This window comes from Camponotus floridanus, unplaced genomic scaffold (genome assembly GCF_003227725.1).
Source record: "Camponotus floridanus strain SB8 unplaced genomic scaffold, Cflo_v7.5 scaffold170, whole genome shotgun sequence".
Lineage (NCBI taxonomy): Eukaryota > Metazoa > Arthropoda > Insecta > Hymenoptera > Formicidae > Camponotus > Camponotus floridanus.
In genome coordinates this window covers 73,399-96,741 of record NW_020229293.1, presented here as the reverse complement: position 1 = coordinate 96,741, position 23,343 = coordinate 73,399, and the positions used below count along the sequence as shown (strand labels likewise).

The following is a 23,343-nucleotide window of genomic DNA, read 5'->3' as shown; positions in this document are numbered from 1 at the left end:
ACTATGTCATGATTTCGAAACGTTGAAGATAAAAATATTTTTGCCAATGTGTAATAAATTTAAAACATTCACAATTATTATGTTTAATTTCAGAGTTTACGAGAGTATATGAATGGCCGACGAGAGGATAAACAGATATATGAATCCAAATCTGCGTAAAACTATAAATTGAGCGTGTTTTACAATGATGAGTCATAGATAACATTGTAAGTATCTTTCAATTTATTATGTATCAATAAGTAAATAAATTATTAAAAACTAATGAAACGTATGTCTGTTCCAGGAGTGGCCTCCCCCTTAGCCCCGGCGCATCGTCACCTTATGGTTTTAAAAGCGGCCTCCCTCTTAGCCCGGCGCATCATCCCCTTCACCCCTTATTTTTATATTTTATATTTTATACTATTATTTTATTATTCTTATTATTATTATTATATTATTTTCACATACACACACACACACAATTATGTAATTACATAACACATTTTTCGCATAATGCGAGTTTTACAATTTTTGATTGATACATTTCGAGCATTAGATCTCCAATCTTTAATAGAAGGGGGGAGCAGCCGATTGGGAAATTGTTCAACGTCTGCTTGCTTCCGCATCAATAAATTCCGCGTTGAAAAAGGCAACGCTATTTGAGTGCCTCGATTATTGCGCGATAAATTTTATATATTTTAATTGCAAAAAATTGTTATTTAGACGCCTTTCCCTTGCGCTCCCATCCCTTGCGCTAGTTATAAGTCATTATCGTTGTCTCTATCACATGCGTCAACTTCGTAATATTGTTCTCTCTTGCGCGTTGTTCTCGCGATATTATCATTTTTTCTCGCGCGCTAATTGTAAGACCCGCGATATTATCGTTGTCTTTCTCGCACGCGTTGTCTTCGCAATATCGTTCTCTCTTTCGTACGCGCTATTATTGTTCTCTCTCGCACGTGCTATTATCGTTCTCTCTTTTTCATATGCTCGTCACTTACCTTTGCGTCGTCCTTCTGCCACCTATGCGTCATGTTACAATGCGTCGTCCTTGTTCCACGTTGATGCCATCCTTGTCGCACTGTCCTCTTCACACACTTAGCGCAATCCTTTTCCCACACGTAGCGCTATCCTTCTCACACCTTCGCACCGTCTTCTTTCCGCGGTCCCCCTTCACCGCGCGAATCCTATCGTTCGTCAATCGCGCCGCAGATCCCCTCGTCCATCACTCACGCCGCGGATCCCCCTTCCCCGCGCGTGACATTATTCATAGAGCGCTGCAATTCCTCCTTCTCCGCACGTGACGTCACTCCCCCGCACCTAGGTTCCCCTCGCGCCTCATCCCCCCCCGAGAGGATCAGAGTTAGAACCGGCTTAGTCTTACTGCTTGCAGTTTACGCGCAAGTATATCTCGAGCGTAATGTATGTGAACTTATAAAAGCGAGTAAGATTGAGATCGATATATAATATATTTCAGTTATTGTGAAAGACAAAAGGATCGTATAATATTGTTTATAACAAAAATAATTCGTAATCGAGATCGCAAAACGACTTTATATCGAGCAAAACAACACTTGCGATGAGTTCCTGGCATCATGATATGCAAGACGTTCTTAAGGAATCTGCTACAGAAGATTCGACAGAGAAAATACAACTTGAAGTAATTAATCATCTTGCTGACATCAATCAACATTTTCGTGAATATTTGGTACGCTATATTTCTTTGCAATTAGCTTACGTCTCGCTGACAAAATTATTCGGTAATTTTATGGAATGGCAAAATTAGCAGAATATTTGAACCTCCAAGATTTTGAATATACTTTACAACAATGTAATTAAATTTCTTGAATATTTTGAAATTTCCTTTCTCCTATACATTTTGAAAATTTAAAAATTTGTTTTATAACAAAATTTACTTGTCATGAAATTAAAAAAGAAATTAAAAAAAATATATGTATATATATTAAAAACTTATTAATTACTTATGTAATATCTATAACATTTATATTTTATAATATCTATATTTATAAAGAAATTATATAATATCATATTAATTATATATAATAAGAAATGCAAACAAGCATATTACTGTATGTACATATACTTGCGCGCGCGTATACTTACTTATATTACTTTACTGAATATAAATACTATACTACAGAAACTGAACTACAGTAACTATCAATTAAAATCTTTTTTACAGATTCTGTAGATCTATTTCCAAGTTTCTTGTTAATTGTTAGTGTTCTAGGAAAGTAGCAGGAAAACAGTAATTCTAGGAAAACAGTAGTTCTAGGAAAACAGTAGTTCTTTTGATACTATATATTATGTTTTACTTTATGAAGGAAATAAAATTACATGTCATTAAAACGTTTAATGGCAAATATCTTTTGTAATTTTTGTTCTATAATCAATGCGGATTGTAGTTGATGCATGGAAACATAGACGTGTAATATTATAAATTACTAATCTAAAATTAGAATCGTATTAAAACGTAATCTAAAAGTAAATTATAAATTATATAAAATAATATTAAAAATCAATAAAACCATTTTGTTCGAATTTATATAGAAACTATAAGATGTTGCATCCAAAACACAAATAGTGAATATAATTTATAACTTAATTTAATGAGATTAAAAATATATAATGTAAAGATAAATTTTGTTCATATAAAATATAAATAAAACTAAGTACGCCCTTTTAATTTATACAGAATATAAATAACAATCAAATTTGATTTTTACTAATAAGGGACACAAAAAAATAAAAATAAAAAATTATTTTTTTATTTCTTATTCACGTCAAAATTTCACATAAATTTAAACATAAATAAACAGCTCCACTAAAAATGGTCGAATCTGAATAATTCTTTTCTATCTCAAGAATTAAACCTCTACTATAATAAGTATTTCTTAGATTTTTAATTATTTTTAATTTATCTTTCTTCAAGTGCCACAATCTTATCAAAAATAGACATATACTGTATTTTAAAAAATTGCACACTTTAACTCTAAAGGGTGGAATAAATTTTCTCCCAGATTTTATGAAAACTATCGTAAAATATGTGAGCTTTTCTTTATAAATTAAAAAAAAATAGAATTTGGGCGATATAATGGCGCTTTTCGCGGAATAATGGCATATTAAAATATCTATACATTTTTGTTTAATACTGATATAGCATTAGCATTACCCATTGCTCATCATGAGGAAGTTGCTAGTCGGATTTTGCATATATGTGTATGTGCGTGCGCAAGTATGCATGTGCGTAAGTATGCGTGTACATGCGTGCGCATATGCATATAAGAGCGTATGCGTATGTGCGTGCATATATATATAAATATATATATATATATATATATATATACATATATTCTATTTTATTCTTCTCTTTTCCTCTTTTACGTAAATGTTTAAAGAATAATATCAAAGATTATTATTTATAATAATGATATAATCTATCGATAGCAATTGCCGATGTTGAAACTACGTTCGCAAGATGAGTATCAGACAATTGAGTATAAGAAAAAGATTTATAAGGAAATTGTGCAAGATCTTATTCATGATGAACGGCATTATATTCGTGATCTGCATATGATTATCAAAGTAATATATTAAATATACTTGATTATATTGAAAAAGTTAATTAATTTACGATAAATAAATTAATTTACATTTTAGGTATTTCGTGAAGAAATTATGAAAGTGGCGCGAGATAAAAATGAACTCGAGACGCTCTTTAGTAATATTATAGATATTTATAAACTTACTATGATATTACTCGGCAGTTTAGAAGACAATTGTGAATTAATGGAAATTGCAGAAGAGGGACAAATGCCTAGAATTGGTTCATGCTTTGAAGCATTAGCAAAAACGACAGAATTCGATATTTATATAAAGTATGTACCGCATATATTACACGATATATTTCATGTATATACATTTTTTATTAATAATATTTTGTTAGATACGCAAGAGATATTAATAGCCCAGCTAATCGGGAACTTTTAATAAATTTATTATCAAGATTGGAAGCTAATGTAGTCTTACAAACAGGCTATAGTATTAAAGAAGCTGTTAAATGTTATTTGCCAGACCTTTTATTGCAACCTATATGGCATTGCTTCAAGTATTTTAATTACATAGAGGTATTATTTATTATATTTTACTCATTGCATATATACGTGTACAAGGAAGTATATTGCAGATATGTGTACAAGATTGTTTACGCTTATTTCGAAACAATATTTTACCTTGCATCTTTTTTAAATCACAGCTTTTATGTGAGCACACCCCTAACATGGAAGAGGGCGAAACTCTGAGACAAGTACAAGATTTGCTAAGACCGTTACAAATGGAATTGACGAAATCTGTGACGAGTGTTCCAAAAAAAGAAACGAGATTGTTAATACAGTGTAGAGCGAGAAGAAAAGCGGCAATAAAAAAAATTAGGGAAATACAAAAAAGTGTACACGGCTGGGATCAAAAAGATATTGGGCAGTGCTGTTACGGTGAATTTATTAGAGGTAATGATAAATAAATCATTCTTTAATTCCATGAGTTGATAATAATCAAACATTATCTTCAGACTTGTTAACGTTTATATATCGATAGTTTTTGTTTATAGAGGATACATTGAAGAAAGTGGCTAATAATGGACAAGGATTAACCGACAGAAAAGTCTTTTTATTCGATGAGTTACTAATATTGTGTAAACCAAATACAAATGATAATGTTGCAACGGATATTGTTGCACTTGATAAACATCCTACTCATCAACGTGAATTCCGATTGGAAGAGAAATTGTTTATTAGAAAAGTTGATGTTATTGATAGAAAAGACATCGAAGGTAAAAAATGTTTATTTAAATTTTAAATTTTTATTTAAATTTTTTTTGCCATATCGTATTAAATTTTCGTGCACCGCAAATGCATAATATATATTTACAGAATTGAAAAATGCTTTCGAGATTGCATCGAGAGAACATCCTAATGTTATTCTTATTGCTAAATCTGTTGAGGATAAAAACGATTGGATGACGGATTTAATGATGTTAAAATCAAGAGGTATGTTAGAAAGGACTTTGGATAGTATTCTTTTGGAAGAAGAAAAGGAATATCCATTAGGGCTACCTCCTGCGCACTTGTATAAATTTGCTGAACAAGATGATATGGAGAATATTGTCCTAGAGACCAGAGAAAATGGCGTTCCATTGATTAAGGGTGCAACTTTGATAAAATTAGTAGAAAGATTGACTCATTATACATACGCTGATCCAACTTCTGTAAAAACATTCCTTCTTACTTACAGGTAAATAACAGCAGATATATTATAAATAAATATATAATAACAAATTTCTAATTTTTAATAATTCATTTTATAGAAGTTTTTGTTCACCTCATGAATTATTGACATTACTGAAAGAAAGGTTTGACGTACCAGATCCTTCGTTGTTTAATGATGAAAAAGAAACATCTACATGTAAAACGACAGAGAGAGAAGATTGGAAAAGATACAAAATGGAGTTCTGTTATCCGGTGCAGTTTAGAGTTTTAAATGTTTTAAGACATTGGGTTAGTAATACATATATATTTTTCTCATTTTCTATGAATTTCACGCAATGTTTAAAACACTGTTTTCTAAAGTATTTATTGTTTTTCATTAGATGGATTATTATTTTTACGATTTCGAACGTGATGGAAAACTTTTAGAAACATTGCAATCATTTTTACAAACAATTAATGGCACATCTGTACAGAAATGGGTTAATTTATTATTAAAAATTGTAGAAAGAAAGCACAAATCATCAAAACCTATCACATTACATTTTAAGAATCGTCCTCCACCGATTGAAACACATCTTAAAATTCCAGAAAATAACGAAAATTATGGAATACTTACGGTATATGATATTTTTTAACGTTGTGATTTCTTTAAGGAAAGTTATCAGTCACTAAATCATTCATACTGAGAAATAAGTTGTCGATTATAGATACATCCTGTCGAATTAGCGAGACAATTAACATTATTGGAGTTTGAATTGTACAGTGCAGTAAAGTCTTTTGAGTTAGTGGGATGTGTATGGACAAAGGATGACAAAAACGAAAGGTCACCGAATTTATTGAAAATGATAAGACACACGACAAATGTAAGCTTTTGTGTTTCAAATCATTACGAAAGTATATCATATATTGCAATAATTTGAATTTTTATATTGCATTTTGATAGTTTACAAGATGGCTGGAGAAAATAATAGTGGATGCTCAAAATTTTAAAGAAAGAGTAGCCATTGTATCACGTGCAATTGAAATAATGGTGGTGCTACAGGATCTCAACAATTTTAATGGCGTCTTGGCGATTGTCAGCGCTTTGGAATCGGCTTCCGTTTTTAGGCTAAAATTTACGTTTCAAGTACGTATAATAAGCAAAAAAAAACGCAGATTTGGCAAAATTCTCAAAATTAAAAAAAGCTTTAAGGTAAAAGTACCAGTGGTTGAACGATTAAGAATACAAATGCACTTATTAATACTTTTATTACATAAAAACAAAAATTTTTCTCAAGAATTTCCATTTATCTTATAAATTGATGCTTCTATTATTTAAATAGCACATAAACAATTATTTTTATTAACTTTATTATATAAAAGTACAAAACATGTTGAACTATGTAAATGCCTAAGTATTTGAACAGTAAAAACGCATCTGTCCTTATAATTGAATGAAACTGTCCCAGTGTTTAAACATTATAAACTTATGACTATAGAAATGATTTTATATTTAATTGCTTTTTATAAGCAACATTTTATGAACATGTCTAAATAAATGTTTATTTTTATTTAATTAAAATTAAATAAAACTAATTAAAACTACTTATTTAATTAAAATTAAATAGAACACTTATGTACGTACCAAATTTTAATTTTTATATATAAAAAGAATAAGTTTATATATTTTTTATTTAGCATAAAAGAACACAAATATTAATATATTTTTTAGATAATTAACGATATTAGATTAATATAATAAGCATATAAAAATATTATAATAAATGTTATAATTAATAAGGTTATTTGTGTGTCAACATGATTTCTCACACTTCTCATTTATTATTACGACATAAATGTATATTAGTTATTAAGTTTATTACTAAATTAATTATAGATTATTTAAAATATAAAAATACTTACTAAAAAATAATAATTAACGAAAAGACTTTCTTATTCGTGTTGTGCGTGTTATCTCTCTATGTGCATCTCACTACTAGTACAAGCATTTTTAGTGTAGTGATACGATAAATAAACGAGTGGTCAATAATTAGGGCAATCCTAAATTTTTATGTACCAATAAATTAACATTAAATTTATTATATTTAAATAAATTTACTCAATAAAATAAATATTTTACTTTAACAATACGTTCTTTTAAGAATCTAAATAACTTTTACATTTTACAAAAACATAATTTATAGGAAATACATTCTAAAGTAGTAAACGGCGTGTCTTAACCAAATTATTAAGAAACCATTGAGAAAATAGACAACTACTACTTAGAAAAATAATTTTTTTTTGTTTACAAATCATTTTACGTTTTAATCTTTTTGTTTCTTTTTTTAAATAAATATTTAAAAATGCAAATTAAATATTCATAATTTTGTAACTATGCACTAGAAAGCTTAATAATAATAGATATTTACTGCATTGTTTAAACACTGGGACATGTTAAACCACTGGTACTTTTACCTTAAATGCCAAATATGTATGATTTATTTAGATATACATATGTTTACGCTTATACATATATCTATCAAGATATTTTTGTCATTTTCCTCCTAACATGTGTTTATTTTCATAGCAATTATCAGTAGAATTACAAGAGGCTTTAACAAAAGCGCGACAGCTTAGTAATAATTACGTTCGGAAATATAAAGAAGTGTTACAACTGATCGATCCACCTTGTGTACCATTCTTAAGTAAGTATCACAAAGTGACAATGATTATTTTATGATTAGGAAAAGATTTAAATCTTTTTTTCATGCATTCTCAGGTATATATTTGATTAATATTATGCATCTTGAAGAAGGAAATCGAGATTACTTACCGGAAAACCCGAATCTTATCAATTTTAATAAATGGCGAAAAGTGGCAGAAATAATTGGTGAAATACAGCTGTACCAAAATAAACCTTATTGTCTTTCTGTGGAGTCTAAAATAAGACAATATATTGAAAATATGTGCCCTTTTGACCCTAATATGTCAGAAGCAAATATAAGCAATTATCTGTATAGCAAAAGTTTAGAGATAGAGCCCAACAAATGTAAAGCACCTCCACAATTCGTAAGCGTTTTATATAATTAATTGCATATAATTATATTCTTTCCCAGCTTTTTCATATATTATTACTATAACAGCCACGTAAATGGCCCGAGATAAAATTGAAATCACCGGGAATTAAAACTAGTAGAAGTTTGAGCGGAAAATCGCCAACTCCATTACAAACGGTAGTGTCCAGCGTAAAATGGCATGATCCTCCGACAGAAACTCCACCGCCTCTTGAATTACCGGAAACACCACCACATGCACCACAAGTTACAGTTCCGCACATAGGGGACCACAGCATTTTTGCACCTGTCATATTAGGTATACATTAGTATTTAAATTTTGATAAGGTGTCTATTTCTTGGAAAAACGTAGAAAATCTAAAATTCTTAAAGATTTTTTTGTAAGATGGAAACATTTGGGAATTCTCATAAAATTTTATGATAATGTAGGATTTATTAGAAATTAAAAAAAATTTTCTTTTATAATATATAAATATAATATATGATATACATTATAATATAATTTTGTTTTATTATAAACAATTGACAAATCGAGTATGTGTGAATTATGTGTTTAAAATATATTATAAATATATATTTCTTCATATATATACGTCTTATCAAAATATTAAAGCGCATATTTATAGTGTTTAGTGATAAAAAAAATGTAAGTCTTATGTCAAATCTTATGTAAAAGTTCTTATCTTAAAGTTATTTAGTTTCTTTCAATATATTTACAAATCTATCAGTTAAAACTTTAGGAGCTCTCTATTTTTATTATATGATTGAAAAACACTAGAAAACTAAAAAAAAACTTATTTTAGCAAATTGCAGAAATCTAAAATATTTTCTTTATCTATTTTGAATTTTGAACAAAAATATATGAAAAATCAGAAAATTTTCAGAAATGTTTTTTTACAAAATTTGAGTAAATGTGCTGGATTTAATAATGATTGCGATTATTAAATCTTTTCTTGCTCATTGACCTCATAGAACCTTCTGGAACTGTACCTTCAGGATCACCTAGTCCGCCTAGTATGGACTAGTCCTAGTCGGGGCTAGGCGGACTAGGTGATCCCCCTAATCGGGACTTTCAATCGCTTTACTCACTTTGACTTTAATACCGACACAGTGAGTGCTGTATCATCAAGAAGAAGTCCCAATAGAATACCAACGCCACCATCTCCTGGTAACATATCCCCTAGCCAACTTCGACCACCTCTACCACCTAAACCCAGCAGAAGTCGAAAAAGTTCATTTAGCGAATCATCGCAACAAGTAAGGTTCTAAAATTAAGTAGAGGCTTAATTTAATGAGTTTTCGCATTATTTAATATCGCAATTCAACACTGAAGTATCTTTATATAATGAGAATTTGAATACAAATTTAAATTTTATTTTTATAGAAACGTATTTTTATAGAAACGTATTTTAAATATAATCAAGTTATTATTTTTTATTTAGCATTTGTCAAATATGATTTTGTTAATATTGTTGAATAATATATAGTAAATGATAGTGTATTATACAGTATCGGATTCTTTGATAAATATAGATATTATTAATTTTGCATTAAATTTATTAAAGATATTTCTACATGCATAGGTAAACATATCTGCATCGCGAAATTCATTAAATATAAATAATCATTATAAATACATTATTGTACATTATTGATGGAGAAAGTCTAAGAAATTTAGTTTCAAACAAACATAGGTAGGACAAGCGCCAAACGCACCAGTTCTTCCACCGAGAGATGCTCAGATATCCCCACCCCCATTACCACCACGAAGAGACATACTATCGTCGCAGCCTAACGGTAAGATAACGCCATTTATCAATTTTTCTCTTTTACAAATTTGTGCATAATTTGATTTTAATTATTGTATTTCAGGATTCGCAAGACCGAGGTTATCACCAGAATTGAGTTTACCAGAACGTCCCTCATCTACCGTGTCTAATTTCAATACCTCTCCTGGACCTAGTTAAGTGTTACTCTATTTCTCTTTCTTTCTCTCTTTCTCTTTCACTTTCACGTTTTACATTTTTTTTATCTTGAGAATAAATATTTTTATTCGAGGCTTATAATCCGTTTAGTAAGCTAAATAAAGCTGAAATCTTTCTTGCCGTATAAGTTAAAAAAAGTTCCAACAACACAAATTGATAAGTTGTATAGAATATTTATCTTTGACTATAGAAGTATGTATTATGAGTACTTTTTCCATTCACGACGATGTTGACGTCTTTTATCGGTATTTTTTAGGCTCCATCAAAGACTGGTAAATTTAAATATTTAAATAAAGCTATGCATTTATTGTAAAATCAATTTATATCCCATCAATTTATGTGTACCATATATGATAGATGCTAAATGTAAAATTGTAAGTAATTTTTTTAAAAATTCTGTCCATCTTAACTATTATGAAAAAATATTTATCAATCTTTTAAAAGACAGGATAAGGTTGGGAATCAGAGATCTGTCAACTACAGAGGCTTTTAGAGCTGTTTTTATATTCGAATATGTTGAAAATATCCAAATTGCGACATTTTAATTCTTGCATTATTCTTTTGGTTGATGGTAGTATGATTTTATCACAAATTCGTATTTTATGGGCAACAGAACTTTTATTCAATTATATTTTAAATATCTTTACGTAGCTATCGGCTGTGTTAGATAATTCTGCTAAAAGCAATCATGTTATGATGTAATACGATTGGACACAGTTTGTCTGTAGCTTATATATAAGTTTTAGTTGCAACTTTGAAATATGTTTACAACTTCATAAATACACAAGATTCTTCTGTTTTAAATCATTTATCTGTATTCTTATTTTATAATTTCTTAATTATACTATCGTTATCATTATTACCAACATTATTAATTAAAAGTTATGGCATTTAAATATAGATGTAAAATAGATGTTTTATTTTACATAACATTATATGTATATATATATATATATATATATATATATATATGTATATATATATGTGTATATGACAATTATTTGGCATTATACGCGATAAATTAAAATACAGCATATAATAACATAATAATGATTAAATAAAAACAAATTACGACGATAGTACAAAGCGTATACAGATGACAGAGTACAGTTAGTGAGATTAAATGGGAAGAACTTATTTTTCAATAATTTATTTATCAACTTCTTTCATTGTATAATTTTATTATATTACATAAAATTTTGTTTTTACTGCCAACTTGAATATTGAATTTAGAATAGAATGATATTGACTACCTATTACGTAGAATAATCACGTTTTAGATTCATAACCAATACATTCCCAACCATATTCAATCAATCATATTATTATTGTAATGAGAATATTCAGATTATATTATTATTGTAATGAGAATATTCAGATAGTTCATACTTCTACAGTTAAAGATATGAATTATGAATTTATAGGAACACTCCATAACATAGTAGAACTCCGATAACTATGGGAATATAGAGAATTATTAGAACATATGTACTGTAAGGGCTATGCGAATTTGAACAATATGCAAAAATATTCCATGTAATATATATTACATGATTGTGTAACATACTGGAACAAAATTTCAAGTAATGCGGGTGAAGACTCGAATTCGATTCTCAATTCAACCATTCGTATTTTATATTTTTTTCAAGTATACAAATATTGTATCTTCTAGCGATTATTTGTTGATTAAAAACAATGCCATACACAGATAAAACACGTGCCTCTACCACGGATAAATGATTGTTACAAGTATGTGCGTTTATGCTGGGTTTATGCCATTCTTTTGTTTATTATTTGGAAAATGATAGCTTTATAACTACAAGACATTTATATTTCTTACAGTGTGTGAACAATTTATGTAACAGCATGAATACAACAAACATTACGCGAAAATCTGTAAAGTGCAAAGGGTTAAACGACTCGATACATTTTGATAATTCGATCATTATCATTATCATCTCGTTTATCATTCGTTATAGTTAACAGATCTAGTGTTTACTGCATATTTCATAATTCTTACTGAATGGACTATGTTTCAATTTCGATTATTTGAATGGCTTTTTTTTTAAATCCTTGTCTTTTCCCACAAACATAACTGTGATATAGTTTCAATATAAAAACAATATTTTAATGTAATTATAGAAACATTAGATTTTAAAGTAATCGACGTAAAAAAGTGATGTGTATCGAAATAAATATACAAATACTAATTGTACATAAATGGAATCAATGGAAGCAATACCAAGAAAGGAAGTGTATATATATATAATATATACACATTTTTGTATTTTCATTTATTCATTTGGTTAAAAATATACATTCACGCGCGAACGAGAAATACATATACGATAACAAAGCGGTTGAGTTATAATATAATAAAAAGTTGATGAGTTTCATTTAAATTTAAATAGTAATAGTAAACATTATCACGTTTTCTGTCTTTTGCAAAAGTTTTATGCAATTTTTTTACAATATTTCTAGTTTTTAATGTATTGTATGATAATAATAAAAAAATGTTTCTTTTAAGATGAATGTGTTTATATAATGTTCGATATGTGTTTATGTAATGCACATATAAAGTATTTCATAATTATCATACAAATGTTATAAAACATAAGATAGAACTTAATAACTAGATACTAATCATAAATTCAAAGAGTTAATGATTAATGATAATTATTTTTATTGAGCAAATTATGAAACACAACGTGCCCGATAGATGCAACTATATTGTACTCTACATAAGAAAAACATAATACGATATATTCAACGATATGTTGAGTGTTAAATAATCATTACAATAGAAATAACAGAATGATTTCGACTGAATATTGCAAAAAGTAGAGAGCGAACTACTCATGCTATCACAATGTACAGGAAGGATTTGGAACTGGAAAATTATAATCATATTTATAATTATAATGGCGTAGTGGTGGTAAAAAATGAATATCTAACAATTTTTTGTGATAATTATATAATGGGTCTAAAAAAAGAAGAGAGAAAGAAATGAACAAGTGGATGATATACAAATTAAAATCAAAATGCTAAATAAATAAAAATAAAATATTAGATGTTCTGTACTGAATTAGATTCAACAAATTGATTTCGACTTAACTTAATTTCTTTGTCGAATTTAGAGTTTAAAATTTTTGTTTGATGGAGTCAGATTAAATTCAATACAGATACTGATTATTTTATTTGAAAATTTAGAACAAATGACATGTTTTAATTTTTCTAATTATTACATTGACTTTTTAATATAAAAAGCCATTTATTCTTGTAATTCGAAGACATCTAAGTCTTCCAAAGTTTTATATTGATGCCAAACATATATAATGCTTGCAGCACGCAAGATATCAGTGGTACGTCATCATATATGTATAATATATATGCCGCAAATATTAAAATCTGTAATTTGATGTCTGTAATAGGAAATGAATTAACAATAAAGTTTATATTAAAATTAACAAAAATATTAAACGTTTAGTTATATATTCGAATTGGTATAAAATAATTATTCATTATCTATTAGATATAAATGTATGTGTATGTATAAACTGTAATATGAAAAATTTGAAACACAAGTGAACAGATTATTTATAATCATCTACCATTTCATTTTCCTTCTATCCATATTTAAAAGTATTTACGATCATTAAATTGTGATACAAGCGATGAAGAGTTATAGAAAAATCGTGCACATATTGTAATATTGTTACTGTCAAAATTAATAATGCCAATGTAATCATTTTACAATTATTTTTAATAGATATATTATAAAAGTTGTGTATATTTTATTTTATCTACGATAAAAATATATTTTATTTTATCTACCATAAAAATATGCATTGTTAATAATATGTATAAAAAGTATTCAGAATTAAAAAATAGAAAAAATTAACTTTTCAAAAATATTATGTGATTTTGTCCTTTTTCAAGGACAAAATCACATAATATTTTTGTTGTAAAAATAAATGAATAAAGCAAAAAAAAAATATAAAAATATAATTTAAAAATTTATTATTCTATTGAATTATTTTATGTGTATATAAAATAATTCAATAGAATAATAAATTTTCAAATTATATTTTTATATTTTTTTTTGCTTTATTCATTTATTTTTACAACAATGTACAAAGCGAAATGCTCAAAGTGCATCAATATGATAAAAAAAGTTATAACTTTTAACCAAACGATTAAATCGAAACGAAACCTTTTCGAGATGAAAATTGAGACTGTAATCAATGATAAAGCTAAACTCTAATAACTTTACTTAGATACTTTGCAGGATAGGTAAAAATTAAAATCAATCGATCAATTACGATTGTACATGTGATTGAAATTAGACGAATTTGGTTTTGCTAAAGCTATTATATTTGTTTTAAACGTAATAAAATGGTACGGCTTATTTATTATTATGAGGATTTTGTACATTATTGTATTGAAATATTTAATATGGATATTAACTGTCACATATACAACTGTCGCGGATAAAGTTTAATTGAATAAGCTATATGACACAAACAAAGATTCAGTCTAAAGTGAATCAGTGTATTATAATTGAAAGACAATATATACTCACTGATTACAAGCAGTTATAAGTACAGCACTAATTACAGTAATAATACACTGATTCACTTTTAGAGAGTATCATAATGAAATTTAATATTATTTTAACTTTGTGTGTGTGTATTTTCAAAAACGAGATGTTCCGTTCAAGCCTATAAAAACTTTAATTTTTTATTTTATTTTATGTATCAGTCAAACTCATGGTTGCAATAACTCAGTTAATAGATCGGAATCACATAGATAGAAACTTTGATTGGTCCTGATTATCAGTCGTCTTCGATTGGTGACTTTCAGATCATTGCGATTAAATTTTGTCGGGAATACGTACGTGAAGCTTTAACTCGAGCAGAACACTCGCCAAGTTCTCTTACAAAATAGCCAGCTGTGAAATTTTGGGTATACTCGATCAAATATTGCGAGTTCGGAAGAAATTTCGAATAAATTAATTTAAATTGTTAAGACTTGTTAAATTGTTAAAACATTGACTTTTTTTGTTCCTGTTTTCGCATCAACGATCAAATAAATAATGTGGCTGTGATATCTGGAAGACGTGTCAATATTAAATTGTTTTTCTGGATTACAAAGACACAGTTTACACGCACGCAAGTATATCTCGAGTGTGATATATGTGAACTTATAAAAGCGATGTAAGATTGAGATCTATATATAATATATATTAATTATTGTGAAAGATAAAAAGGGCTGAATAATATTGTTCGTAAAAAAATAATACGTAATCGAGATCGCAAAACGACTTCATATCGAGTAAAACGACACTTGCGATCATGGCTTCCTGGCATCACAATCTGCAAGATATTCTTATGGAATCTACTACAAAAGATTCGACAGAGAAAATACAACCTGAAGTGACTAATCATCTTGTTGACATCAATCAACACTTTTATGAATATTTGGTACGCGATACTTCTTTTTACAGATATGTGTACGAGATTGTTTACGCTTATTTCGAAACAATATTTTATCTTGCATTTTTTTAAATAAATCACAGATTTTATGTGAGCACACCCCTAACATGGAAGAGAACGAAAATCTGGGACAAGTACAAGTTTTGCTAAAACCTCTACAGATGGAATTGACGAAATCTGTGACGAGTGTTCCAAAAAACGATACAAGATTGTTAATGCAGTGTAGAGGGAGAAGACAAGCGGCAATAAAAAAAATTAAGGAAATACAAAAAATTGTACACGGTTGGAATCAAAATGATATTGGACAGTGCTGTTACGATGAATTTATTAGAGGTAATAAAAAAGAAACCATTCTTTAATTACATGTGTCTATAAAGATCAAACATTATCTTCAGACTTGTTAACGTTTATATATCGATAATTTTTGTTTACAAAGAATACATTGAAGAAAGTGACTAATAATGGAATACAAGGATTTACTGACAGAAAAGTCTTCTTAGTCGATGAGTTACTAATATTTTGTAAACCAAAGAAAATAGATGTTATATTTACGTATTTTGATGAAAAAAATTTTACTTACCAAGATAAATTTCAATTGGAAGAGAAACTTTTTATTAGCAAAGTTGATATTATTGATACAAAAGACATCAAAGGTAAAAAAATGTTTATTTAAATTTTACTGCCATATCGTGTTAAATTTTCGTGCAATGCAGATGCATAATATTTATTTACAGAGTTAAAAAATGCTTTTGAAATTGTATCGAGAGAACATTCTAGTGTTATTCTTATTGCTAAATCTGTTGAAGTTAAAAACAATTGGATGAGGGTTTTAATGATGTTAAAATCAAGAAGTATGTTAGAAAGTTCTTTGGATAGTATTCTTTTGGAAGAAGAAAAGAAATATGCATTAAGGCTGCCTCCTGCTCACATGTATAAATTTGTTGAACAAGATAGCGAGGGGAATATTATTCTAGAGACCAGAGAAAATGATGTTCCATTGATTAAGGGTGCAACTTTGATAAAATTAGTAGAGAGATTGACTTATCATGTATATAGTGATCCAACTTTTATAAAGGCATTCCTTACTACTTACAGGTAAAGAACAGCATTGCATATTGTACCAATTTCTTATAAATACATATAACTTATTCGATACATGTATATATATATATATATATATATATATATATATATAACAAATTGGTAATTTTTAATAATTTATTTTATAGAAGTTTTTGCTCACCTCAAGCATTATTGACGTTATTGATAGAAAGATTTAACATACCAGATCCTTCGTTGTTTTATGGTAAAAAAGAAACATCTGTATGTAAAACGACGGAGAGAGAGGATTGGAAAAGATAAAAAAATGAGTTCTATCATCCGGTGCATTTAAGGGTTTTAAATGTTTTAAAACATTGGGTTAGTAATACATATATATTTTTTCCATTTTCCATGAATTTTTGCAATTTTTAAAACACTGTTTTTTCTAAAGTATTTACTGTTTTTGATTAGATGGATTATCATTTTCACGATTTCGAACGTGATGGAAAACTTTTAGAAACATTGCAATCATTTTTAGAAACGATAAATGACACATCTGTACAGAAATGGGTTAATTTATTATTAGAAATTGTAGAAAGAAAGCGCGAATCATCAAAACCTATCTCATTACATTTTAAGAATCATCCTCCACCGATTAAATCGCATCTTAAAATTCCAGAAAATAATGAACACTACGGAATACTTACGGTATGATATTTTTTAACGTTGGGATTTTTTTAAGGAAAGTTATATTAGTCACTAAAACATTCATACTGAGAAATAAGTTTGATTATAGATACATCCTGTTGAATTTGCAAGACAATTAACATTATTGGAGTTTCAATTGTACAATGCAGTAAAGTCTGTTGAGTTAGTGGGATATGTTTGGACAAAAGAAGACAAAAACAAAAGTTCACCGAATTTAATGAAAATGATAAGACACACGACAAATGTTAGATTTTTGATTTCAAATTATCACGAAAGTATACCAAATACTGCAATAACTTTTATATTGCGTTATTTGATAGTTTACAAGATGGCTGGAGAAAATAATAGTGGAGGCTCAAAATTTTAAAGAGAGAGTAGCCATTGTATCACGTGCAATTGAAATAATGTTGGTGCTACAAGATCTCAAGAATTTTAATGGCGTTCTGGCGATTGTCGGTGCTTTGGATTCGGTTTCAATTTTTAGGCTAAAATTTACGTTTCAAGTATGTATAATAGGCAAAAAATGTTTTACAAATTTTGCGAAATTTCGAAGAATCAAAAGCATGTATGATTCATATACATATATGTATTTACGCTTATATGTATATTTGTCAAAATTTTTTTATGTCAAACCATTCTCTCTTTAACATGTTTATTTTCATAGCAATTATCAGAAGAATTACGAGAGACTTTGACAGAAGCGCGACAGATTAATAACAATTACTTTCGGAAATATAAAGAAATGTTACAATATGTCAATCCACCTTGTATACCATTCTTAAGTAAGTATCACAAACTGACAATGATTATTTTATGTAATTATTAAAAGATTTAAATGTTTTTTTCATTCTCAGGTGTATATTTGACTAATATTCTGCATATTGAAGAAAGAGATCCAGCCTACTTACCGGAAAACCTGGACCTTATCAATTTTAATAAATGGCGAAAAGTGGTAGAAATAATTGATGAAATGCAGCTGTACCAAAATTATCCTTATTGTCTTTCTGTGGAATCTAAAATAAGACAATATATTGAAAATATGTGCCCTTTTGATCCTGATATGTCAGATGAAGATATAGACATTTATCTATATAACGAAAGTTTAAAGATAGAGCCAAGAGGATGTGAAGCACCTATACAATTCGTAAATGTTCTATATATTTAATTCGTTATAAATAATTATTCTCTTTTTGTTCTTTTTTCAAAAAATATTGTTCCAACAGCGGCGTAAATGGCCTGAGATAAACTTAAAATCACCGTATGCTAGATATCATAATTTGTGTTGTAGATTGTTAAGAAGACGGACCTCAAATTAGCGAAAATTCGCATTCTCCTCTGGAAGCATCTCCAGCTTTTAAATTATTGGAAACATCGCCACAAACATCGCAATTTGCAAATATTTTATAAACATTAGCGACTACAGCATATCCAGCTTGTTGAGTATGCATCAATGCTTACTTTAATAATGATTACGACTGTAAACCTTTTCTCACGCATTATAGAATGAGATTGTATCTTTAGGATTATTTAGTCCGTCATCATATGAAAGTTCCAGTAAAATGCCAACGCCGCCAGTTAACATACTTCTTACACAACTTTCAACATCTCTATCTTTAGGAAAAAGGAAAAGAGCAAATTCATTGGATGAATCATTGCAACAAGTAATATTCCAAGATTAACTTAAATTTTCTCATTTAATATTGAATTAATTTGCATCTGCCATTAATTCAATATTGAAGTATCTTTATAATACACATTTAAATTCTTTTTTCTATAATAACATATTTTTAATTATCAACATATTTTTAAATAGAATCCAGTTATTATATTTATTTATTACTTATTAAACATGATTTTATTAATATCATTTTACATTATATATAGTATACACTAATGTATTACATGGTATCAAATTCTTTGATATATATATATATATATATATATATATATATATATATACATATATATAGTCTACAGGTTATATAAAAAGTACCGGGACGTTGAAATATCTCGAAAACTAAGCATTTCAGAAAAAAATGTTTCAGATAAAAGTTGTAGGATTTCGAGAGATCTATTTACTGACGCTATGAGTTTAACCTTGGGTGGCGTCGCTAAGGTCAAAGCAAGGTTACCTAATTGTTAATTACAAATTACATATTTTTTCTTAAAAACAAGCGTGTGTTTTCTTTACATCAATTGATTACTCTCATTATTTTGTACATAAAAAGTATTAAGGTAAAATAATCAAAAGATGAATATTTTACTAGATATTTTATAGTTTACGTAAAATTAAGATATTATTTTAAGCATCATAACTTGAAAAGTACTCCATGAAAAAACACTTTATTTAGTATTTTGAAAAGCCCTCGAGATGAGCTTCAAGAATATGCAATAAAAAATAGGGGATCCCATTTACAAAATTCTAGGTGACCTTGCTCTGACCTTGATGACGCCATCCACGATTAAACTCATAGCTCCAGTAAATAGCCTTTTGAAATCCTACAACTTTTATCTGAAACATTTTTTTTGAAATGCTTAGTTTTCGAGATATTTCACCGTCCCTGTATTTTTATACACCCTGTGTGTGTGTGTGTATATATATATATATATATATATATACAGGGTGACCCATTTTAACTTAGGCAGCCAAATAACTCGAAAAATAAGCACACTACGAAAAAATGGTTAGAATCAAAATTTCGAGGGGGACGTACAATGACGTTAAAATCAGCCCCCCCACCCCTCCCCCTGGGCGGTGAGGGCGGGCAAGTTTGAAATCTTAAATGGGAACCCCTATTCTTCATTGCATATTCTTGTAGCTTATCTCGAGAGCTTTCCAAAACACTATAATTAAGTACCTTTTTATTAAGTACTTTTTGAGTTGTAAGGCTTGAAATAATTTCTTAATTTTACATAAACCATAAAATATCTAGTAAACCATTCATTTTTCGATTATCTTACCTTCATACTTTTATGTACAAAATAATGAGAGGAATCAATTGGTGTAAAGAAAACACATAGTTGTTTCTAAGAAAAAATATGTAATTTGCAATTAACAATTCCATATTTTTTCTTAAAAACAACTGTATGTTTTCTTTACACCAATTGATTCCTCTCATTATTTTGTACATAAAAGTATGAAGGTAAGATAATCGAAAAATGAATGGTTTACTAGATATTTTATGGTTTATGTAAAATTAAGAAATTATTTCAAGCCTTATAACTCAAAAGGTACTTAATAAAAAGGTACTTAATTGTAGTGTTTTGGAAAGCTCTCGGGATAAGCTACAAGAATATGCAATGAAAAATAGGAGTTCCCATTTAAGATTTCAAACTTGCCCCCCCTCACCGCCCAGAGGGAGGAGTGGGGGGGCTGATTTTAACGTCATTGTACGTCCCCCTCGAAATGACGAAATTTTGATTGTAACCATTTTTTCGTAGTGTGCTTATTTTTCGAGTTATTTGGCTGCCTAAGTTAAAATGGGTCACCCTGTATATATTGTATATATATACAGGGTGTCCCAGACCACCCGTCTCACCCGATTTTTTCATAAACGCGACATTGTAAAGAAAAATGTTTCAGACAAAAGTTTTGTGACTTCGAGGGGGACATAAGATGGTGTCATTGGTTTGACCTTGGATAGTCGTTTGAAGATCACGTGAAGGTCACCTTTAATTTCTTAAATGGAAACCCCTATTTTTCAATGCATATTCTTATAGCTTATCTCGAGAGCTTTCCAAAACACTACAGACAAATGTTTTTTCATTAAGTACTTTTTGAGTTATAAGGCTTCAAAGTTTGCAGTACTTCGATATAAAATACAAAATATCTCGTAAAATATTTAGTTTTCGGTAGTCTTACCCTAATACTTTTATGCACAGGATAATGAGACAAAACTATTGGTGCAAAGAAAACGTATGATTGTTCATAATAAAAAATGTGTAATTTGCAATGCACTTTTTGTTATAAACAATCATGCGTTTTCTTTGTACCAATAGTTTTGTCTCATTATCCTGTGCATAAAAGTATTAGGGTAAGACTACCGAAAACTAAATATTTTACGAGATATTTTGCATTTTATATCGAAGTACTGCAAACTTTGAAGCCTTATAACTCAAAAAGTACTTAATGAAAAAACATTTGTCTGTAGTGTTTTGGAAAGCTCTCGAGATAAGCTATAAGAATATGCATTGAAAAATGGGGGTTTCCATTTAAGAAATTAAAGGTGACCTTCACGTGATCTTCAAACGACTATCCAAGGTCAAACCAATGACATCATCTTATGTCCCCCTCGAAGTCACAAAACTTTTGTCTGAAACATTTTTCTTTACAATGTCGCGTTTACGAAAAAATCGGGTGAGACGGGTGGTCTGGGACACCCTGTATATATATATATATATATATATTACATACGTATTCATACGTATAACATTATAAATATATTCTCTATATAATAACAATTGTAATAATTTCTAAAATAGTTTACGGCAATTTTTTCTAAAATAAAAAAATATATCCTGTAAAATATTTTGTCATCATCTTATTCTTACGTGTGAAGAAATGCGCGCCGTTATAATTAAAGAATAGAATTTTGGAAACATGTCTTGGACTCTCAGATCATTGCATGATATCAAATTTACAAATTGGTCTTATGTACTCGGTTAATAGTAATTATTGGTTTTATGTTTAGTTTTGATATTTTATTTTTTAATATTTTTTTATAAAAGTTATTTGTTGAGGTTTTGTGTTTTTAGAAAAATGATTTTTTGAGGGAAAATTATTGTAAATTATTTTTAAGGAATTTTTTTATTAAACATGCATATAAGGTAGAATAAATTTTATGTATTTGGCGTATTTTTTAAAATTTTGTAAGGTTTTTTAGAGGTTGTTTTTTTATTCCAATCTTTATATGCTACATTATTTTCTTATGTGATTACTAGTGAATCAATAGATTGTATATTTCATGAAAAATAGTGATAAATAACAGAATTCGCAATGTTTGAAAATTTATAAATAATTGCATTCAATATGTATAAAAATTTACAAAATACGTTGTAAAAATGCAAAAATTATATCTTGGACAATCAAATGACTCATTATCGCCAACGGTCATACCACGTTGTAAAACACCAGTTCTCGTCCGATCACTGAAGTTAAGCAACGTTGGGCATGGTCAGTACTTAGATGGGTGACCGCTTGGGAACACCATGTACTGTTGGCACCATCTTTTCTTTTTGCTAATTTAAATATTATCAATGTTGAGATAATTTTTTTATTCCAACCCTTATATGCTATATTATTTTCTTATGTGATTACTATTGACTCAATAGATTGTATATACATTTCGTAAAAAATGGTGATAAAAACAGCAGCGTTTGAAAATTTATAGATCCCTCTAAAAAAACCTTACAAAGGCAAAAAAAATAGGTAGAGTAGATAAAAAATATTCCACCTTGTATGCATATTTAATAAAAAAATTCCGTTATTATTTCCTGTTAAATTCCCAGAACATTAAGATCAAATTGAAATTAAGAGGCAATGAATTGTTTCCGTATAAGAAAGAAAATAAAAGTAAATACATTATTATGCTAAGAAAAAGACGTCAAAATATATACATTTTATGATATATAATTATGATTAGAATTTCTTGCGTTATTATTATTATTTTTGTTTTTTTCCTTTTCTTCTTCTTTATATTATTTCTTCCTTTTTATATTATTTTTCTTTGTATTATCACTACTTTTGGGAGAAATCGTTGAAATAGATGAATAATTTTCGAACTTAGATTGGAGGAAT

General features: G+C 28.3%; 1 protein-coding gene, 1 non-coding gene and 1 pseudogene across 2 annotated transcripts; all 3 read left to right on the top strand.

The window, feature by feature from the left end:
• The first annotated feature begins 1,377 nt into the window (after positions 1-1,377).
• LOC105255780 (protein son of sevenless-like) lies at positions 1,378-10,817 on the top strand. The gene is made up of 17 exons (XM_025407364.1): positions 1,378-1,687; positions 3,448-3,585; positions 3,661-3,878; positions 3,947-4,127; positions 4,256-4,505; positions 4,607-4,828; positions 4,929-5,289; positions 5,363-5,552; positions 5,645-5,881; positions 5,972-6,127; positions 6,208-6,390; positions 7,831-7,948; positions 8,023-8,312; positions 8,387-8,615; positions 9,429-9,574; positions 10,012-10,114; positions 10,190-10,817. Exons 1-17 carry the CDS (start codon positions 1,559-1,561, stop codon positions 10,282-10,284), a joined length of 3,246 nt encoding a protein of 1,081 aa, XP_025263149.1. The 5' UTR covers positions 1,378-1,558; the 3' UTR covers positions 10,285-10,817.
• A 4,779-nt stretch (positions 10,818-15,596) lies between these two features.
• LOC105255150 lies at positions 15,597-19,261 on the top strand (annotated as a pseudogene).
• Positions 19,262-22,648: 3,387 nt separating this feature from the next.
• On the top strand, positions 22,649-22,768 carry LOC112637503. Its single transcript, XR_003122584.1, has one exon. It is a non-coding gene; the product is annotated as a 5S ribosomal RNA (ribosomal RNA).
• The last annotated feature ends 575 nt before the right edge of the window (positions 22,769-23,343 follow it).